Here is a 24,326-nt window from a genome sequence, read left to right as displayed (position 1 = left end):
ATTAGATTAATCTAATTCTATAGAAAGTCAATTGTTTGATCAAAATCATTTATAAACATTATAAGGAGATAATATATTATGAAATATTCAAACTATTTAAATGAATTTTAATTCTTATACATATTTATTTAAATCTTTACACATATGAATAAATATAAATTTGTTTTTTGAATGTATTATTTTGTTTCAAATTATTCTATATGCAATTTGTTTTGTTAGCAGACTTGTTTCAAAAAGTATCAAATTAGTATTCATTGGAATTCAGTCTACAAAACTTTTTCACTATTCACACAATAATTTCTTAAACTGTGGTTAATTTCACTTTGTATATTTCTAATTATTCAGCAATTAATGAAAATATAAAATAAATTTTGAGACTATATATTATTTTAAATAAGTAAAACACTTGATAGAATTAACACAGAGTTCAAATAGCCAAAATCACCCTCAGCAGGAAAATAGTTAACACTCAAGCACCGTATTTTTTGCTGATAAACATTTTCTCAGTAAAAATATGTGCGAGTGCTAACTAATTTTAAAATCATTTCCTGGTATACATTTTAAAGAAAATCAGTTTACAAAGGCAAAATAATTGGAGGAAAGTTTATTTAAGTTTTCCTTAAATTACTGCGTTATAATGTCAGAATTAAACAAAAAACACGTGACATGAATCTCAAAAACAACAGATGTAATCGCTTTCGCATATTTCCTCGTTTTCATAACGTCATTGTGATCTGATTCTACGAACTTTTTGTACTGCTTCCACAATGTCGTCGTGTCTGGCTAAGTCTAAGACACATTTCATAACTTCTTTGGAATAAGTACAACCCAAAAATTCAATATTAACAAAAACTTGAGCCAAACAAAGAAGTCGATCCTCTTCGAAGCTGTCCCAGTGACAAGTTAAAAATTTCTTACGTATAATCCAATGTTCATCGCTTTCCCAAGGCTGACGGTACGATTCTAAATCGAGAGCACTCATCGTAATAAAGTTGAAATATTCGCTTCAATTTCTGAAAGCTCTAAATATAAGAAAAAGAAAACAATTAGAACAATAAATCTTACGCCTTGCCCTCTCGACAGTAAGTTCCCTCGTTCATCACCAGGGGGTCAAGTAGACTAGAGAAATATTACGTCGAACGTACAGAACTTAACATGGCAGAGAGCAGGTGGGAAGATTTTTATCGCCTTAATCCTTCGCCAGATGAATTACCTTTAATTAAATCAAAAATATGCGCATTTTGCAAGATACATTCATCGGAAAAACGAAAAATTGCCCTAATAACAGTAAGTTATATCTGAATATTATCGTAGTAACTTTGTAATTGCTTAAAAAACTGCCGGCCGTACATGCCGCAGTTATTGTCCTAATTGCCGATCCAAGTTTATCAGAATTTCAATTAATTTGCAATGTGTGTGTTATCAGATATGTAATATTTTTCTTTACTCTTCAAATAATATATTCAGTAGTATCCAAGACTGATAACAAATGAGTTGGTAGTTGTTTACGGGTATGTTGTTATAATAAAATATTTCGACACGACAGACGACATAAATGTAGCTGGAAAATATAAATATTTTCTAGCTATGTTTACTCGTCTGTTGGGTATATTACACGGGTGTACTAGATTACCACCTATGGAATGTCAGGACTTTGAGTATATATTTGAACTCGGGACCGGGCTGAGTTCAACAGTATCTTACTTTTGGGCCGGATGCAAAAAATAAGAAAGTTATTATACTTTTTTCAGCAATCGCGCGATGATCGGGAGTCACATCGCTCTCTCCGCTAAGCCTATCACATGTTTAACAGGCAGTCCGGCAAGTTGGCCATATATACCTTCAACAGAGGCAGATGTTGATCCATGAGAACGCTGATCGTCTGCAGTTTAAGTTAAGTCCTTTTTGCACATCCTTGCTAGTTGACCTCGGGGGCTATGGTCCCTCAGTCTCGCTATCGCTTGCGGTCGGCTAGTACTACGAGCTGACCGCACTATCACGATCGGGAGTCGCAATGCTTGAACAGAAGGAAAAAATGGAAGTGGCGTTTGACTGTTCGTGCTTCTGACAGACTCCCCCCGGGAGAGGAAGCCGCCGATTGTTTAACGTCACTAGTTATTGATTCACGGTAGTTCTTGAACAAAAGGAAAAAAAAGGAAGTGGCGTTCAACTGTTTGTGCAATTTCTTGCCTTTCAGAATGCTTTTTTTAAATTTGTTTGAAGACTTTACCATGAGATGGCAGCACTAGCAACTATGGTGCCGTTTGTATGAAAGCATTAAAAAAGTATGATAACTTTCTTATTTTTCGTCTCCGGTCCAAAAGTAGGGTATCGTTGAACTTGTCTCGGTCCCCTCAGTTCAGATATATACTCAAAGTCCCGAAATTCCATAGGTGGTAATCTATAGTATCCCCTATTACACCTCTGAATGAGATGATTGGGACCTTATCGGGGTTGTAGACCATACCCCATACCCGTAGGAGCAATGAAGTGGAGAAAATGAACCTGTGGAGAATTGGCAGTATACTGGTATGTGGTAAAAATTTACCTTTGGCGGCAAATATTTCATGTAAGGTTGCATATGCAGATATGGTTCCTTTGACTTTTTGCTTGTGTAGATGTCTACAATTCTGGAGGTTGGGAAACACCTCATTCAGAGTTCACATCTTACTGTCTGTTGTGATATACAGATTAATAAGTTGAGTATTAATCAACAACAGACACTTATTTTAGATACAATAACTTGAAGACTTGCATTTCTTTCTTATTCTATTATTGTCAGCACTTCTGGAATCCAAAAGAATTCAATTACCATCTATCTCGGCAGATAAGACGATAGTTGAATCATAAAAAAAAGGCCCCCAAAATCCGGGGTTGTCTTATAGGACAGACACAAAAAATTAGATTGAAATTTATATAAATTAAAACCATTATAAAAAAACGGACAAACCGTAATTATTTACTAGTAAAGAGTAGGGTATGTGCACAAAATAGAATAGCCCATACGACATTTTTGTGAATAGTCAAGGTCATTACCCGAATGCCGAATCAGTGTGAATGCTTGCAACAATCGCAAGGCAGTGCTGCCAGATGCAAGAAAATAAATTTGTTCATTTGAAAAATTACAAATAGGACATAATTCTGTATACACTATACAGTATTATTATTCAGAAGATGATCACTGATCTAAACTAAATTCATAGGCCATTGATAGTTTGGGGGTTGTCTTATAGGACAGATATAAGCCAAAACTATAAAACTTCGACAAAAATTTATATCTTGTCCTAGCTGCCGAGATATACGGTAAGTGAAATCAATGTGTTTTGTATACGAAAATATTTGTTTTTATATAATACAGCTTGATCCTCACGCCAAATATTAAATAGCAGGAAGGAAAATTCACTGTGCACGGCATTATTAATAATGCCGTGTACAGTGAATTTTCCTTTCTGCTATTTAATATTTTTTTATTTTAAAATTTGCCAAAACATTCTTTATACAAATTTATGAGGAATTTAGAAAATAAAATTTCTAAAATTTCATTATAGATAGCATCTTCTTCTTTGTCCTGGCCTATATCCCAAATTATTTGGGGTCGGCCCGGAATGTCAACTCACGCCACATTGATCTGTCCCTAATTATTTCTTCATCCATCCCACAGTCCAGCATATCCTTTTTTTTACACATTCAATCCATCTCTTCTTAGGTCTTCCTCTACCTTTATATCCCTGTACTCTCATATTTAGTGCCTTTTTTGTTACATGTTCCTCATTCCTTCTCATCACGCGTCCAAACCATGTCAGGCTGTGGCTTTTTATTTTTTCTCAGATAGGTGCTACTTTTAAACTTCCTCTGATGTAGTCATTTCTAATCCTATCCATCCTCGTGACCCCGCACATCCACCTCAGCATTTGCATCTCTGCCACATGCAACTGCTGCTCTTCGGTGGCTGTCATCGGCCGGCTCTCACACCCATATGTAAACACGGGTCTGATGACAGTTTTATATATTAGCCCTCTTATTTTAAGTGGCATGTGTTTGTCACAAGTTATTCCTGTCACCTGTTTCCACTTTAACCACCCTGCATTGATCCTCCTAGTAACCTCCCTATCAATGTTGCCATCATTCTGCAGCAGAGATCCCAGATAACGAAATTCAGTACTTTCTGGTAATGGTATTCCATTTAGTTTTAACATACCAGTACCAGGGAGACCGTCAAAATTACAAAACATGTACTCCGTCTTGGTTTGGCTGATTTTTAGGCCCTCATTTTCCAGCATGTGTTGCCATTTGTTTAGCCGTCTCTGTAGTTCTTCCCTACCCTCATCAAGGAGGACTGTCATCTGCAAACAGCATACACCAGGGTACGTCCTCTTGTAAAGCAGATGTTATCGCATCCATAACTAATAGGAAGAGATATGGACTGAGTGCTGACCCCTGATGTAAGCCCACTCTTACTTCAAACATGTCTGTCAATCCAACTGCAGTCCTAACCTACATGCTGGACCTATAGTACATATATTCAATTGTCGTAATGTACTGAAGCGGCACACTTTTCTTCCTAAGGCACCACCAAAGAACTTCTCTCAGGACTCTGTCATATGCTTTTTCCAAGTCTATAAACACTATATGCAGGTTTCTCCTCGTGGATAGGTACTTTTCCATCACCTGTCTCACCACGAATATGGCATCCGTAGTACTTCTCCCAGGCATAAATCCAAACTGGCCTTCAGTGACACTAGTTTCCTCTCTAATCCTCTGTTCAATTACCTTTTCAAAAAGTTTCATTGCGTGAGCCCAATAGTTTTATCCCCCTATAATTATTACATTTCTGCAATCCCCTTTTTCCTTAAAGATGGGTACTAAATAGCTTCTTCTCCATTCATTGGGTATAGTTCCCTCTAACAATACTTTGTTAAACAACTCTGTTAGCCAGTCTCTTCCCTCCTCTCTTAGGACTTTCCATACCTCTATTGGTATCTGATCTGGGCCCACTGATTTCCCATTTTTCATTTTACTCAATGCCAGCTTTACCTCCCATTTCTCTATTATGCCTACTAGGCCAATATTTGGCCAATATTATAGATAGCATCTATAAATATATTTTATATTCCATTATAAGTATAGAGTTGTCAGATTTCTACTACTGGATTAAAGAATGTTTAAAAATGATTAATGCTACCACACTCCAGTTTTCACTCCATTCTGTCCAATGCCAAAAAAGTAAATTTGAGTGATATTTGTTAATAATTAAACATTCTGTTTATAATTTTTTGGATTTTGATTTAAAAATTAGTTTAGCATATTGTTTATAGTCAATATGAAAACAGTTGCCAGATTAAATCAGACTACTTTACTGCTATTATTTTTAAGTAAATTCTAACTTTAATTAAATCCTGACAGCCATCCCTAGTTGTTGACAACTCCAAGTGTGATGGAAGTACAGAAGAGTTCATTCTAGGAAACATGCAATCACATGCAATATCAATCAAAACTTGCAGAAATGTGCCAGTCACAAGGAGTGACAAGTACTTATGCTGACACATATATGATTGAAGAAGAAATGGAATTACAAATTGTGGTTTTTTTTCAAAATCTAATACAGTAGACTCCCCCATAACATGGATTCGTATAACATGGCGGAAAAATTACGATTGTGTTCGTATAACACGGTAAAAGAATGAGACAGACTGTCATGGCCGACTCGTGTCTCGACAGGATTGGTCGAATCTGGACCAATAGTGGACATTGCACAAAACATTGAGTTTAAACAAGCAGTGGACCTACTAAAAAACATTTATTATTCAACGGCCATAAAAATTATATTTCTATTAATGATTTCTCTGAAGTTCAGCAAATTTTTCGCAGAATGAATAACTTATCAGGAAATGTGTTCTCCGTTCGATGAGCCACTCCACGACGAAAACAAGCTTAAGCAATGGCGTCTTCGAACGGTGCGCACTTGGTAAGTATTCCTACCATTTTTTGTTTATAGCATAGTTTATATGGATTATTCCCAAAAAATTACACATGTTTTGGAAATGTTCGAGTCAAATTAATCGATTCTAGGCTAATTTTAGCACCATACCCCCTAAACTGCACAAGTGCCGGGCTGTGAACGGCTCATGTATTTGTAAAATCTAAGTGACTCATACAACACAGAATTCATATAACATGGAACGTATCTACTGTGTTATAGGGGGTCTACTGTATATTAGCATTATATAATATAATTATCAAATAATAGTTTCATATAAAAAATAAAAAGCCACAGACTGACATGGAAGGATCTTTCTGCTGATGTAGAGAAAGAACTAATTCATTGACTTAGACTCCATTTAAACATGCATTGCAAATGCATGAATCTAGAGATGTCACAGGGCTTGATGTTTTTACTAGTGTTTGTTTGTTACATCTTCTATACTAATAAAAAGGAAATGTTTGTAAGTTTGTATGTAACAGGTAATCTCTGAAACTACTCATCCGATTTCAAAAATTCTTTCACCAATATTTAGAATGGACCTTCAGGGTGGACATAGGCTGTATATTATTCCGTTAAACATTCATATAAATTATATAAATTAAAAGATATCATCTAGGATTAAGGCTTTTATGTCCAACAGATGGTGCTAACTTTGACGACCTAAGTTTGCTTTACTGTGAGGCATCATGCTTTTCTGAGGATGAACTAAAGCAGATCATCTATCTATCTATATAAATAAAAATGTAATGTTTGTTTGTTCCTACCAATTCCTTTGAAATTTTGACACAATGTTGCATTCGAATACGCACGTATTTTTATATAATATACATGTCGAAATTCCCCCCCCCACTGGGGGGAGATGGACAGGAGTAAGGCTTACCATCAAGAACTCGGTTTCTATTGAACTATTTTAGATGCGGTTTTTTGCGGTTTTGATTGCGTTTTAATAGGGTATGTCAAGATAATGTATATAAGAAGGGATTTTTTGAAATTTCACCCACGGGGAAAGTGTTATACATTTATATTAGTTACATTTTGAGCCACAACAACATGTGGCCGGGTCTGCTAGTATTTGATAAAAGTATTGAAGATTTACTTATGTGAATATCTACAAGGAAAAACTACCGGAGAAGATACATTCAAACTGTATTAATAATTCCTAGACAATAATAATTAATTTTAAATCATATTTAAAGTGGAACGCATGCGCATTTGAAATCATCGTATTGTTCAATCGTATTTAAACATCTTAAGGGGAATGCATGCACATATGGTAATATGTGCATGCATTTCCCTTAAGATGTTTAAATAAGATTGAAATCTATTACCATTCGATTTATATTCAAATGTTAACTGCCAGCTTGTTTTGAATAAAAAAGAAGCCTGAAGAAGAGCCCAGAAGGGACTACGAAAATGTTTGCAAGTTTTAATCATATGCACAGCGGTCAACTGGTTAATGTGATTCGCACTGTTTATATTCATCCCGGTGTGTTTTGCAGTTAAGTATTAATAATTCCATCACAATACAAGAAATTAGTAGGGAGAAGTGTATTGATATTTGTGAAGATGGTGCTGAAGCAATGGTAAGAAAGATGGCATTGCAACATGTATCTTGCAAATAGTTACAAGAACCACTGAAAGTCATTGTGTTTTGCTTAGACAAGCACTAGTAACAAACAAAAAAGATTCCTACATATTTAAAAACTATTTTGGATGAAGCTGTAAAAATGATTAAGTAACTAAAATCTCAACTACATCAATACAGATTATTTAAAATTTTGTGTGATGAAATGGGTAGTGTACATAATGTACTCTTATTACATACTGAAGTGAGATGGCTATCAGAGGAAAAGCACTATTTAAGCTTTTTGAACTTTGTAGTGAATTTTTTTCTTGATCAACTTGGCTTTACATAATTTAGGAAAAAATTTTAATTTGAATTTTTAACAAATTCTTTATGGTTGATAAGTCTTGCATATCTGGCAGATATTTTTATAAAGTGCATTGAAATTAACTTAAATCACAAGGAAAGAATATTACAATTTTTAATACAAGTGATAAAATTGCATATTTTGACAGAAAGTTACAATTCTGGATTTCTACAATTGAACAGAATAATTTTATTTTTCTGCCTTGCATGAATTTTTGACTGAAATAAAATCTAAAGCAGATGAAATTTCTAATGTAATTTTAGAACACTTGCATGTCTTATAATCAACTTTTTTGCAATATTTTCTAAAATCCAGTGAGGACAATTCCTGGATTTGGAATCCATTTACAATCACAACTAAGCCAGCAGACTTCAGCACAAGTGTTGATCATATGATTTAAATAAATCATTAAATCATGTATGATTTATTTAAATTAATGAAGTAAAATAAATAACTTGAATATTTCAAAATTCCATTATATTATTAACATTGTAAAAGTATGAAAGATTAAAGTTTGAAGACAATGTAAGTCATTAATTATTCTTTTAAATTTCATCTTACTATTTTTGTATTTAAAACGTAAATGTTTAAGAAATAATAACTGTTTATTATTAAAGCTAAACTCCAACTAAATGCCGAAATTCTATCAGGCTAGTATAAGGCTAATTACCAAGTAAATTATGTAAGCAATTTGACTCTAGAGGGAGGTGTTAGGTGATGATGTTTAAGATATGTTTATTATTAACAAAATTTTTTGCAAATAACCCACAAGTTATGAGTTCTTTTTCTAATCCAATCCAGTCACATATAAAAATGAAGCAGAGGAACAAAGTGTACAAAAAACACAGAAACCTACATGTAGTATATGTCAATTATAAGAAGGCATTTAACACAATCTCAGTTATGATTATTGCATACATTTGTACAAAATACATCCAATACTCGTAACATTTCTAAAAAGTACAATACAGCATTAGAGAACATCACTCCATCTCAGACTCAGACCTCAAAACACATATCAAAACAAATACACATAAAATGAAACATTTTCCAGAAAGATTCTCTCTATCACTTTGTGAATTTTTTTATGGATTGATGATGGTGTGAACGGCAAAAAAAGGACAGAAGCAAGGTTTACCTTTGTAAAAAGGTAAAACCTTGTCGTATTTATATTTTTTGTGTATTTATTAAAGATTCTCTAAGTTCACTCTGGTTTTGTCTAGCCTTAAACCCACTACCTAATAAGGTAAACAACACAAAATACAAATATTGCACAGTACATATCTCATTTCAAATACATGGATGACATAAAACTCTATGCATTCACACAAGCACAGCTTTTTTCACTAACGTTTTCGAACCTTTGGTTCTTCTTCAGGTGAACCGACAAGTTAAGAATCTTTCAAAAAGAAAAGAAAAACGAATTCCAAAAGTTCTATTTAAACGAATTCCAAAAGTTCTATTTAAGGTTTAAATAGAACTTTCGGAATTCGTTTTTTCTTTTCTTTTTGAAAGATTCTTAACTTGTCGGTTCACCTGAAGAAGAACCAGAGGTTCACAAGCACAGCTAACAATACAGTACAAGGGAACATTGGAAAAATAAAGCAGCCAATGGTAGGAAAACATGGAAATAGCAAAGAAGGGACTTTTGAGCACATAATAAGCTGCTGTAAGAAAATTGAACAAACTATCTTGAACAACATTAAGTAACAGCAATGATTAACTGGAATATTTACAGAAAGTATGGCAGTAGGGCAAGACTTGGTAAAATCACAAAATAGAAAAAATTATTGTAAATGAGAAGGAAAAATACTCTGGGATTTTCAACTACAGATGGATCAACATTCCAGACATTATGCTAATAGGGAAAAACAAGGTATGGATTATCATTAGAGAATGAATTGCTGATAGAAAGTGGAAAGAGAAATGAATATTATACTGGAAATGACTATATCCAGAAAAGTTTTTTACTTTGTGTATTGCAATTGCATTCTAACATGTTGAACTTTTCTGCTAATGAAAAATATTTACCACTAATTGGAACAACAAATGTATTGAGATGAGAGAGAGAAAGATTTAAATATACCATATTTTCTAATGATGATCTTAGCATTGTTACAATTAATTAAAAATACTAGGAAGAAACTAAAATGCCTTCATCTCTGTCATGTCCAGTCACCAGGAACAAAGTCTTCCATTACAGAGACTTTTTATTAGAGGCTATACCTCTAAAAATATGCAAAACAGTTTAAAACATTCACCATTTTAGTTGAAACTCTGCATTTTTAAATTTTAATTATTGGCTTATCACCAGTGAATATTTTAAACTTTTAGGCATATTTTACAGACGTATAGTCTCTAATAAAAAGTCATCTCTATAATAGAACATGTTTTAGTTTCTTTCAAGTGTTTTTAATGAGTAAATACCATCAGCCATGTTAATTGAAACTGATACAATTAATTTTTGAGGTTTTCTTTTTGATAAATATGCAATTATTTATTGTGACGTATTCACAATGCCAGGCTGATTTTTAATAATTTTTTAATTTAAAACCTCAAATTAGTAGTGTCTTTGCTCCTGTACATCATACTTTTCCATTAGCAATAGAGTTGTGCCAGTCATCTAATTCCTTTCAGGGGGAATTTTTGAATTGTAATAATGTGATTTCCAATTTGCACCAGAAGTTTGTATATAGTTAATTGGGCCTCCTGCCCCTAATCTTTCCATATACGTTCTTGTTTTATGATATCAATAAACTAATATTGAACACCATTACTTAACCTTTAATTCCGGTAACATAGCATTTAATACAATGTCGAACTAATTCTTTTGACCTTACCCAATTGTATTCCAAAAATGGAATGCTTAGAATCAAATGTTTTTTTAACCAGCACCGGTAATTAAACTAGAAGATATCGTTAGACTAATATTGTGATGATTATCATTTATACATATTTTAAGTTCAAATAATGATCAATATTCAGTGTATTTAAATATTTGTATAGTAACAATACAGAAAGACAAATGGATTTAGATATAGAAAACTGTGTTCATTGTGAACATTTTTCATATATGAAGAATGTAAACTTTGATTATTTGTCAAAGAGAAAATTTGTTAAGTGAATGTCTATGTACTGTACTTGTAGTTGATGAACAATGTTTGTAATGTAAACATTTTTTCATATGAAATATTTTGGTTTTTCAAGATGTATTTAGATATTAAACTATTCTTTTTATGTTAATGTAAATGAAAACTATTGAAATTTTAATAATATATATTTTTACACATATATATATATATATATATATATATATTTTTGGCAATATATCATTGAGTTTTCAAAGAGTATTTGCCCAAGATGCCAAAAAATAATCTCAAAATTTCACATGTTTTGTGGCTGTAAAGATGCAAAGGAACTAGCACACAATCTTGACTTGCATATGTTAACAGGGTGCACTAATGAAAGAGCAATGTATGAAATATTCCATACAGCCAAGATAGACATAATTTATAGACTATATAAATAGGCCCACAAATTTTTAATGTATCAAATTCATTGAATACATAAGTAATATAAATTAATGGTATTGTATGTTATAGAACCATGTGTATGAAGAAAGTTACCAGTTGCAGTATAGGTTGAAATGACTTTAAATTGATGTTATTAAAATAATTATAATTGGTAACTAAATGTGGAATATAATGCTTGGTTTGACTTGTGTTGCTAGTGTATTTTTTAACATTAATAACAAGCGATTGTTGTCAAAAACATCCTTTGTAACTGGCTATCGCCTTATTACGAATAAATTTTGAATTGAATTGAAAAAAATATATATATTTTTACACATTAGTCTATGTATAATAAATTACAGTATTTCTTATCAAAATATTTAATATGAATGTTTTTTATTTTAGAGTGGTGGGACAACGGTGCCCTTAGAACATAATACAGTTCGTTTTGTAGATAATTTCAGTGCAGGTAATCGAGGTTCTGCATCAGCAGAGTATCCTTTTTCTTTTAAGTTTTTAAATTCATTTTATATTTCACTACAAAAGTATGTTTATAAATGAAAATCAAAATTAATCTATTTTATTAGCTCACAAGAATATATTTATCATTTGCTATGAAAATAAATTGGCTATATTAAGTTTTCCTTTGAAAATTATTCTTAATAATTTTAAAGATATTTCTTAAAATCTGGTTATGCAATAATATTTCTCTATCGAAGAAAATCACTTCAACCATTTGCTCGGCATTTTCCGGCCAATTCAATGTTAGAAATTCTTCATGAAGTTGAAGATGATGAAGGAAACTTTCGTATTGAAGGTAAAGTTTTATTACATACATTTATTTTTTTGATTTATTTGTAAATTAACATTTAAAGTATATTTATGATATTTATTTCACTACCTAAAATAAAAATTTAAATTTTTATTAAAAAAGCCATTTCTATTATTTGTTTGTTTACAAAAATTTTAAAATTTTAGGTTTTGATTACATGATCATTTTTTTTTTTTTTTACTTTGAAAATGAATTAGCAAATCTCGAAATTTGGAATTTTAAAAAATTCAGTCACCTTTTAAAAGTAGTTATCCTTTTTATATTAAATTTGTGATTATTTTTATTAATAAACAAAAATTATATATATTTTTTTTATTTATACAGGGTGACAATAATTAACCCGTACAAGTTTTTTGTATCGTAAATTTATTAAAGAAATGAAAATTAGCAAAACAACAGCATATAACAGTGACAATACTTTATGTATTAATCAGATATTCAGCCAGTTTCAAAGTGGCCTCCTTTTGCTTTGATGCAGAGCCCCAAACGCGTTTTGAAATTCTCAGCGATGGGCCGCGCTCTTCTGGAGACAGTTTGTCTCACTCCCAGCGCAAGGATTGCTTCAGCGACTCCAAACTTTCATGGCGCTTAGAACAGGCCCTGGCCTCCAAAATGGACCACACACTGTAGTCCATTGGGTTCAGATTCGGCGAGTATGGTGGCCATTCCGCAGACAAGATGAAATCGGGAAAATGAGCCTTGCACACTCCTGAGTCTTCTTCGCTCTGTGAGTCGGCGCCGAGTCCTGCTGAAACGTCCATTTCGCACTGCCAAAATGCTGCTGAGCCCACAGAAGTACCACAGCCTCGAGAATGTCATGGTGGTACACATCTTGATTGATTTTGGCCCCTTGATCGACGAAAACAAGGGGTGTCTTGCCGCTCGCACAAATTCCGCCCCAAACCATGACTGACATTGGATTTTGTGATGTTCGATGACAGCTGAGCATCCAGGAGTCCCCGCGGACCAGTTCCTGTCGTTTTTATGGTTGTACGGAGAAAAGCTTCTCGTCTGTGAAGAGAATGCACTCCCATTGTCGACCTGCGGCCCGACGCTTGAGTCAACGGGATCTTTGGAGTCTCACGCACTTGTTTTCATCGGTGAGGAGCTGAACCTTTTGGAACTTGTAGGGCTTGAGTACAAGTTCCTTTTTCGCCATTAAACGCACCAATTCGCGATTGATTCTGATCTCACGAGCAATTTTTCTCATGGAGACCTTCGCATGTCAGTCAACTCGCTTTGTGATGATCTTGCGGTTCCTAGACGTGTTGACAGTGCACTTTCTTCCACGTCCGGGACGGTCACCATTGTGGCCAAGCTCCTTGAATCGCCGAACTGCATCTGAGACTGTCATTTTTGGAACACCAAGCAGACAAACAATTTCACATTGATGCTTTCCTTGCCGGAATAGCTTCAAAATTGCACAACATTTGTTCGACACCATTAAAAAAATAAAGAACTAACCCTTATTACATCGAAAGTACATCTACACGGGCAGGAAATCATGGAGAATTAAACAATAGTATGTAAATTGGTGACAGTAAAAAAGTTCAAGTGCAGCATTGCTACAAACTTTGTACGGGTTAATTATTGTCACCCTGTATATATATATTTTATAAACTACATATTTACATAAAAGAAAGAACAGATATTCTGATTCTTCATACTGAACTAAATGTTTTAGTTTCAGGCTGTAATAATTCAAATTAAATTATGAAATAACATCACTGATAATTTTTGAAAAAATTTTTTGCACATTTAAAAAAAATTTTTTTTTGTATAAGAACACAAGTTTCTGAGGAAATGAAACACTATAACTTAAATCTTAACAGTGACAAAATATTAAAATGTCATTATGAAAATCCTAAAATACTAAATTTTTAAAGGCTACTTCTTTAATTAGACAATAGAAATTTGTTGAATTGTTAAATGTGCATATTTTTTACATTAAAATCAAATTTAGATAAAAATGTTTACATTAAGAGTATAATATATGGTAGTTGAAGAATTATTGGGTTGTTCAGAAAGTAATTTTGTTTTTCCATAGAAAAATAAATGCAATATTCTTATAATAAATAAATATTATATTAAATTATATATTGACCATTTTGGTTAAATACCTGTTGTCATTGTTTCTGGTAGTAGCATGATTTTACATTCGTAAAAATTTTGATTGTTGTTTACAAAAAACTGATCCAAGTGATTTTTGACATTGTAATTTCAAGCAAATGTCTTACAGTTAAAAGCAATTTGTATAGACCAGAACAAGTAATAATCTGAGTGTGCCCGATCTGGCAAATATGGTTGGTGTGATAACTCATCCCAGCTAAGCTATAACAGTTTCTGATGAGTTACCAAACTTGTGTGAAATTTGGCATTATGATGGTAAAACACTACACTTTGTTTGTTGATCAATTCTGGCCTTTTCTGTTTGATGCTATTACTCAATTTGTTTACTCGATGGCAGTACGCTTTTGAATCAATTGTTAAATTGTCTGGTAAAAGCTCAAAAAAAAAATTCTTTAAAATCCAACCATAGAGAGCATCTCTCATTAATAACATGTGGAATCCATATATCGAGCTTTGAAACAAAACCAATTCATTTTAAGTAATAATAAACGGTTCAATTTAACAGATTTTATCTCTTAGTGATTTCACGTGTCGTTATACGGCAGATTGCTTCAATCAGTACCTTTATTTTGTTTTCATTGGCTTCAAATGGCCATCCAGAATGTGGTGTATCTTTGATATTAAAATTGCCAGAATGCAATTTTGTAAACCAGTTTTGGCACTGTCTTTCTTTCAACAGATCTTCTCCAAACATGTACCACAATTTTTTTCTTGTTTGAACAGCATTTTGGTTTTTTAGTTATAAAAAAGCAAAATATGCCAAAAATGATGCTTTCGATTTTCCAAATTTGATGGGACACTGAAAAAAAAAACAATTGTACAGAATCAAACAAAATTTTTTTAGAAATAAGCCTTAAAATGTCAGCTGTTGAAGTATATAATGAAAATGTGGTTTAAAATAAAATTGGCTAGTAAAAATACATCTAATTCCTCTAGTAATAAAAAAAACGAAATTACTTTCCGAACAACCCAATAAATGTTATAAAATATGAATGTATCAAAATTCTTTGAATATGATTTCTTGAAAAAATAATTTTAAATTTCATTAACACTGACTGAAGGGCATTTTATGTACTCTTATTTAATGCATTTTTTAAAATGCCAGCATTATACTTATTGTATTCTCATATTTTTGATAAGTACAATCAGTATATTTCTCACGGTATATTTTATATTCAGTATGTTTCTATATTCAATGATTGACTCAGCAGTGAGAGAACATTTGTAAATGTAGACCATTGAGTTTTCCATTTGAGGCCCTGATGTCGGTGTTGGTTCACCATTGAGCTCAACAGCTTGAAAGACTGATGATTATTCAACAAACCAACATGGTGGCTTCCATGAAACAAGTAAATTTTGCCTGTAGGAACTATCGGTTCACTCTTACTGTGGACACTGTAATATGAACAGATTAATGAAAGTGTGGGTGCGCCGGGAAGTGGAAGGAGTAGCACCTCCTTTTTCTCGGTTAACAGGTCAGTGAGACCTGTCCATGGTCAAGATGGCGGTTTGGATTCGTTATGCGAGTGGAGAAGGAGGAAGCAGATGGGTCCGACGATAGAGCGGCGGTGATACTCAAATAAATGACATTAACAACATATAAAAACAACAACAATTTATTAAGACTAAAGCTACAGTTACAATTAGGGGCGAGCTACCGTCGCCTGCAGTTCGGATACGCAGAGAGAGAGTTTACACGAATTTGGAGAGTCATACCTCGTGGTCCGAGTCGGTCTTTCCACCAGTTCAAAGTATCCTCGGCAAGGTATTCCTTCGTTCGACGTCGGGTTCCCTCAGGACTCGGGACACACACACACTGTCTAATCGACACTACGTAACCGACCTTCGAGTCGATTGAACGGACACTATGTAACCGACCCCCTTTTCCTCTCTCATCACCCTTTTATCGTCTCGGTCACGTTTCTATCTTTCACCAACCAGCACTATTCGGATTTTGTTCCTCATGATTCATGGTTTCTCCGTGGGAACCAAACAATAAAACATTTTATTACTAGCGTTTGGTTCCGATGGGTTCGAATTTTCACAAAAGGTATGTATATGGTAAAATGTTTAATTGCACAATTATGCAAGCATTTTTTTTTCTTCTTACAAAACATGACATCTGATTGTTCAATGGAGAACTCACTGGTGATATAAGCATTGAATTTAGAAATGTATAGATTCTATTAGAAGTGTATTGAATATATTTATTTTATATATAGATGACAATTGTTTTATGTTCTTTTCTATTGTTAGTTTTACTTATGTCTATGTATTTGAATGAGATTTATGAATATATAATTCATATTAAAGGTATTATTTCTATTTCATAATAACAGAAAAGTACTATAATATTTATTTTTTTATATAGTGAACTTTTATAATAATTTAAGAATTAAGTCATTTTAAGTGATAATTTTTATTTTATAATATATTTCAATTTGATACCTAAAATTTTAAAATTCTTAATGTAAATAATATAGAAATGTATTACTGTTCTACTCTATATGATTCTAGTAACACTAGAATCATATAGAGTAGAACATAATTCAATTCAAAAAAAAAAATTTAATAATTAACACAATATAAGTGTGTTAATTTTTAATAAATTTATCATTTATTTAAATAATAACTTTGAAATAATTATTATAAATTTTATTAAACATAACATCAATTTCAACATCAACATTACCATTAAAAGTATTATTAATACTTAAAAACAGTTGTATTAATGACATTTTTTTTTTCTAGTAATTCCTGAAAAAGTTCAAGAATTATTGCCAGTTTTACAAAATTATCATTCAGCTATTCATTCTTCAAAGCTTTTAATGATTACATTCACTACTCTCTCTGAATATTTGCATATTTTAAAAATTGCTGCAGAAAGTTTACAGGAACTGAAAAAAAATGCTCTATTATATTTAGCTGCTGCAGTTTCAGATTTTTATATTCCACCACCTAATATGGTAAGTTTAGTTTACAGAATTTAATTTTTTATTTATTGTTTAATGACTCACTTTTATTAAAAAGATTTTATAATATGAAAGTCATCATTAAACTTATATATATATATATTAAAAAATAAACATTGGAAAAAAGTCATACAGTCACATATAGCCAATCAGAATTAGAGTTTCAACTATAACACAGAGGTTGCAGTTGATGTTTTCATCATGAAAACATGAATGTCCAACATTCACGTTTTCATGATGAAACCGTCAGCCACAACCTCTCTATTAAAGTCTAGTAAACCTGAACTGCCACTGGTATTTCTATCTACTGGTATTAATATTAACAAAAGTCCAAGATAAAATTTATTTACTTGGGGGAAGGTTTATCTTGCCTTGATAGCATCCCCCTTTCAATATTTTGTAATAATAAATAATAATAAATTAGCCCAACGAATATAGTAGTGATGAGACAATTAATTGAAATTACTAGTCCTTTGGATGACATGTGGTTAAAAATGACCATAAACAAGACAGGAAGCCTATTCACAAGGATTTTACTGGACTTGTTTAGTATTGTTGTGTTATGTCCTGGTGATAATTTAGAATCCGATAAATAAGATGTATGTAATAATTGTACTACTAACATATATTGTAATGTTGAAGATTGTCATTATATACTCTGTTTCTTGTATGCCATCCAATTGATAAGGGTCAGTAAGGTCAAAATACATTTTGGTTAAGTTAATTAAATAGGCTGTGTGTGTAATAAGTCTGTTCATTAGTCATAGTAACTAAGTTGTTTTTTGTAATTAAATAATACAGGCAAAAAGCTTTTTAATATGTCTTGTATAAGATATCCTAATTTTAAATCAACCAAATTATGCATTTAAAATAGGTCTACTTTAAATTACCTTTTTAATTTATAAAGATACTGATATTTAAAACACAAATATTATCTACAGAGTTTAAGATTAATGATATGATTGATTGATTTTAAAAACACTATAGATCTTGGATCGAATTTAGTCAAAATTCAGTGAAATTATGACTAAATTCAATTCCAAGATCTATAGTGTTTTATAAAATATTAAAAAATATATACTGTATTTTATGGACTATAAGACGCACTTTTTTCTTCGAAAAATTGCCTCCAAAATTCAGGTGTGTCTTATAGTCCGTAGCGTCTTATAGTCCATAAAATACGGTATTTAAATATTATTTAGATAACTTTTTAGTAAATAAAATATTGCATGATTCATAATGATGCAGGTGGTAATTGATAAGGTCAAATTCACAGAAACAAAAGAAAAACTATCAGGAAACATTTTGTTTTTTTATGTTTCTATTTTTAATTTACTTTTATCTTTGTACTTTATTTTTATTCTGTTATATTTTTGATTATTTTAAATTTTAAAATGATTATTTCGAAAATTTAATTTGTGTTATATTATTATTATAAAATTTTAAATAATTTAAAATTCTAATTTATACAAACTGAAAACTTTTTAAAATATATAATTTTTCAAGTTATTTTAAAAGGCTGAGGATGTAAAAATGCTTTATTTATATTTGTTAAAATAATTGTTGGCCATATAATTAGCATATAACTGAAATAAATATAAAAGAAAATAAAACTGATATATTAGAGTAAAACAGTCACTATAATATGAACATGCATATTAATAAATGTATAATTATTTTCAATGTTAAATATGAAAAATGAATATGTAATTGTTATAATTAATGATTTTGAAATTATAAAATTAGTTTTATCAAAAGAAATACATATTAAAATAATAGAAAAAAGAAACTTACTTGTAGAGTTCTGCAAAGATAATTCAAAACAATAAATTTTCAATTATACACAAAAGAAATTATAATAAAAATTTATTTCCTTGAACATTATTTTGAAAGGTAAAATTTCTGAGAAACATTACAATCATTATTGAATAGTATGAAATTGAAGTTATTCAAATGTCAAAATACAATTCTCTCTTTTTCTCCAATAATAATTACTAATATAAAAGCCATTGTCTGTGTGCGTGTGTGTATGTGTGAATTCCTTATAACTCCTGCAATCTTTGTCCAATCCAGATAAAATTTTGGTTATATTTGTTTTATGTTCTGATGGAAAGTATAGGCTATAGAATAAATGTTTTATCGATTTTTGGATCAGTGATCACACTTACGTTGCAGTGACATCGGTCACCATGGCTTGACGAGGGAATTTCCCTTAAGTTGCATTTTTATGTATTTTGGCAAACTGTGTATTTTAAACTTACTTCATTAAATTTAAAATTCAAAAATTGATAGCCACATCATGTCACTTTTATAACAAATTTTAAAAAAAAAATTCTTTCATAGTGATCACATGACATTCTATTATCCAATCAAAAGTAATGAGTCCATTATTTAGAAAGTGTTATTGCTCATCTAACTAATGTACAGTACATATAATTTAGCTTTGTTTTAGCAATGTGGAATTAAAAAGACTTTCTATTTTGTCAGGGGAAAAACAATGCTTAAGGAAAGGCATAAGAGTAAAATTGGTCAGGTAAATTCTAGATCTAAAAGAATAAGAACAACTGAGACCCCTGAAGGCTGTGAAGTCCGACTTGAACAAAATCAAGTAAGAATGGCTTTTTCAACAGCTACAGAAACAGCATTACACTGTCAAACTTGACTTGAAGCTCTTTTCAAATCTTCAATCTCTTTCTCATAAAAAATATTTAAAAAAAAAGTTTTCTTATGCTTGATGGGAGAATTTCCAGTTTATTTATGTTTATTATAGTATTTGTATTATTTTCAGTAATGAAAATGTATATATTTGAATAATAATAAATAAATAAAAGTCAAGTATTTTTCTAGAAATTTCATTATTTGTGATGATTTGACATGCAAACTATAGTGTGTTAAACTAACTATATAATTAAATCTACATAAATTATTATTATTGATACTATATCATGCTAAGAATATTTTAATTTAAAGATTGTTTTTTTAAAAAGTTTATACATCTTTAATGGTTTTAAATTAAAATTGAATATATTCTAATTTTAGTAAATAGTTTAAACAACAATTATCAGATTAGATCACAAAAATTTTACTTATTTTTAATGTTATGTCTATGGACAGTTTTAACATTCCTAGTTCTATATCCTATTACATTTTTCATGTATACATTTTTTATTATAATTATTTAATCATGTTGTTATTTAGTGCTATTGTATAAAGGCAACCTTAACTTTTATTAAAATCTAATACGTGGAGATATTAAAGTAAATTTTTAAGTTTGAATATATAAACAGAAAAGGTATACTTATTTCACTAATCTTGTATTTTAGTATTTCATATACTGAAATACAAGAATACTGTATTTGAGAAATAATACTTGATTTAAATTACTTAAAATTATTCATAACGTATTATTTGAATTGTTTCTTTTTGAGCATTAATAAAGTCTAGTTTACATGAGTTGAGAATTGTCTATATAATGTATGCAAAATATGTAATTGTTTAAATTGTAGTGTGTAAAATTAAAGCAACATTAAAGCTTGAACCTGATCATATTTAAAACAAATTTGTTTTAATTCTAGAAATCTGTCTTCAAAAAATCATTTAATTATTTGTTGACTGTTATAAGCACATTATAACTCAATGAAAGTTCTGTTACTAGACATATTAGCCTTTATTATATGATTGGATGAGTGAATAATTTTTATAATTAAATATTAAAAATTTCAATTTTTTTTAATTGAAAAATTTTAACATTTTACTCGAATAAAACTAAATGAAAATATCTTATAAATGTTCAATGACTGTGAATGAAGATTTTTTTAATTTTATAAATATTTAATACCTCTTAATCTCTTTTTTACATACAAGAGACAAAATGTTTTCAAAAGATTTTCTACAAATTTCTTACAGGTGGTTAATGCAAATTTATTTCCTACATTTAATATATCATTTCTTAACTGTATTTAAAAAAGTGTATATCTAATTTTTTGATTTCCTGAAATATATAAGAACAAAAAGGTACATGAGTAGGCATATAGAATTACATAGCCAAATGATAGCCTTAAATACTCGTGCATTTAAGGTGATCATTTGGCTATGTATCTATATATACATAATTGGGCTTAAGGTTGTTTAATATAGAATACATTTGGTATTCACTAGAGTTTAACTTTCAGTTGATAATGGAGATTACTGAAAAAGAAAAAAATCATATAGATAGCAAAAACATATGAGCAGCTGTTAAAAGAATTGCATTTGTAAATTCTTTTGATCAAACAGAATTCATAAATAAATTATTCTTAATTAACTATATATATATATATATATATACAGTATATAATCTCTGTTAAATTCCATTCTATTATTCAAACTCAAACATCTTACGTAAGAGATTTATGCAAGATACTTGATTTATTTCATCTTTATTTAAAAATAATAAATATTGTTAAACATTATTTTAGATGCATTTTACTTTATTTATTGATAACTTTCAACCATTTAAATTTTCAGTCTACTCATAAAATACATTCTGCTGATGGTCCACTTAATCTTGAACTTCATTTAGTACCAAAAGTACTACAACCTTTGGTATGTCATTGGGTTCCAGAAGCATACATTGTTTCTTTTAAGGTAGGTTTAATATTTTTAGAGAATTTTGAAAAGATGATGATGATATACTAGTAAATTTCTAACTGTTCTTACAATCATATACATATGGATAATTTAACAGGAAAAATTTAACAAAATTAAGACATCTAATTATTCTCTAATTAATTTTAATGATATAAATGATTTACAAGTCATCTTGTAAACAAGTATTGTACTATGTAATATAAAAATATGTATGTGTGTGAATTCCTTATAACTCCAGCAATTTTTCTTCAATCCATATGAAATTTTGGTTATATTTGTCTTGATTTCTGACAGAAAGTATAGACTACTAATTATTTTTGTTATATTATTGTCTACTTAGGACTTATTATACTGGTATTCCATTTCTGCAAAAGGAGGAATCTTATTCAGAAAAAATAAAGATTAAGTCACCAGTACCATAATAAAAATAAAATAATATATAATATAATAAAAAAATAAACACCAGTATAATAAGTCCTAAGTACAAATATAACAAAAATATAACAAAATATAACAATATAACAAAAATAGTATAAAATAAGGACATAAAGGCAATAGAATTAATGTAGACTACTTATTTTGCAGAAATATTAGCCGTAGAATAAATGTTTTGTTGATTTTGCATTGGTGATTGCACTTATGTTACAGTGATGTCAGTGACCATGTGACGTTCATGCTTGACGAGGAAATTTCCCTTAAGTTGCATTTTAAAATATTTCTAACCATTGGCATATGACGTATTTACTTATTTCATTAAATTTAAAATTTATACTTTAAAAGTGACAGCCATATCTTGTCATTTTCATAACAAATTTTTTAAAAAAGTCATTTCATAGTGACCACGTGATGTTATATTATCCAATAGGGAAGTTACAATTTAATGAGCCTGTTATTTAGAAAGTGTTATTGCTCATCTAACTAACGTACATACAATTCAGCTTTGTTTTATCAACATGGAATTAAAAAGGCTCGCTATTTTGTCAAAAAAAAGATGTCCAGGGGAAAGTGTAAGAGTAAAATTGGTCAGGTAAATACTAGATCTCAAAGAACAAGAACAACTGAGACCCCTGAAGACCGTGAACTCTGACTTGAGCAACATCAAATAAGAATGGCTTTATCAAAGGCTGCAGAAACAGTATCACAACATCAAACTTGGCTTGAAGTTCTTCTCAAGTCTTCTCTTTCTCATAAAAACTATTCTGTCATACTTGATGGGAGAATTTCTAGTTTATAATAGTAGAGGAGGTTATAATGTTATGTTATGTTTATTGATTTAAAATTAATTCTTACAATGGAGGAACAAATTAGTTACATAATGTTATTAAATATACATAAAAATAAATTATCACAAAAATTCTAAAGATTTAGAGAAGGAGAAAATCTTAAATAAAGTAATTTTTGACAGGTTATCATTTTTCAAATGATTATACTTGAAATCTTCTCCTAGTACAAAACATTTTAGTTGATATATCACTTGACAAGATCCAAACAATTGTGTTAAGAGATTCTCTTCCTCTTTACTACCACAATAACTACAAAACTTCTCTCTTGATATATTTATCCGGGTTAAAGTTTACCTAGGGAACCCCAATGGCCGCGCTTCCAGTCGCCATTTTGTTTGCTGTACTACGCACGCGTACTACGTTCAAAAAATTATGCAAATTAGTTAGTATGTATAATTTTTTGAAAAAATAATAATTACATTAATAAAAAATAAATGTTTTAAGATTGTTTTATATTTCATAGCTAGCTGAACTTGCAAAATAAACTGTTACTCACGTGTTTGACGTTCTGTCATACATTTCCTTTCCGTTTTTTCTCGCTTTTCCTTGATTTGCGATCCCTATCGCTGATGTTTCTCTTTTTACTTGATATTTTTACACGTTTTTTAGTTTCGCCACACGAATGTGCCTTACTTTTTTTTCCCTTCTTACACTTGTTGCTTTGTGGAGCAGCTGGAACGGACTCCGGTTCTTTCCATTTCGGCTTGATTCCGGCACGTTGCATCACGAAAAGTAGACGGAATAAAAACTTACCTATTTACTATTAAAAATAGCAGAAAGTAGCATTTTTTCTTCAAAAATGTTTAACTGGTGGAAAAAAAAACCACTCGCAGCAGTCGAGCTGTCACGAAAAACAAAAAATTTGCATACGATAGCGTTATTTAAAAATTCCGCCACCTACACCGAATTTCTAACATCACCTGCCGTCGAGATTACCGGAAGCGCGGCCATTGGGGTTCCCTAGGTAAACTTTAACCTTTATCCGATAGCCCTTTAACATAATCCAAAATTTATTAAGTCTAAGTTGCATAATGAGGCTTTTCATGAAAAAATT

The 24,326-nt window shown here is 30.6% G+C and overlaps 1 protein-coding gene across 1 annotated transcript in view; it reads left to right on the top strand.

The window, feature by feature from the left end:
- The first annotated feature begins 748 nt into the window (after positions 1-748).
- Ppcs (phosphopantothenoylcysteine synthetase) overlaps positions 749-24,326 on the top strand; it is a 41,582-nt gene continuing 18,004 nt past the window's right edge. The window contains exons 1-5 of the mRNA XM_067287178.1: positions 749-1,287; positions 11,832-11,920; positions 12,101-12,243; positions 17,140-17,354; positions 21,867-21,986. Coding sequence (XP_067143279.1) covers positions 1,156-1,287; positions 11,832-11,920; positions 12,101-12,243; positions 17,140-17,354; positions 21,867-21,986 — 699 coding nt within the window. The 5' untranslated portion in view covers positions 749-1,155. The remainder of the gene's footprint in view (positions 1,288-11,831; positions 11,921-12,100; positions 12,244-17,139; positions 17,355-21,866; positions 21,987-24,326) is intronic.

The sequence above is a fragment of the Centruroides vittatus genome, unplaced genomic scaffold (genome assembly GCF_030686945.1).
Source record: "Centruroides vittatus isolate TY-2023 unplaced genomic scaffold, ASM3068694v2 scaffold_435, whole genome shotgun sequence".
In the NCBI taxonomy this organism is placed as follows: Eukaryota; Metazoa; Arthropoda; class Arachnida; order Scorpiones; family Buthidae; genus Centruroides; species Centruroides vittatus.
This window is presented reverse-complemented; position numbering and strand designations above follow the sequence as displayed.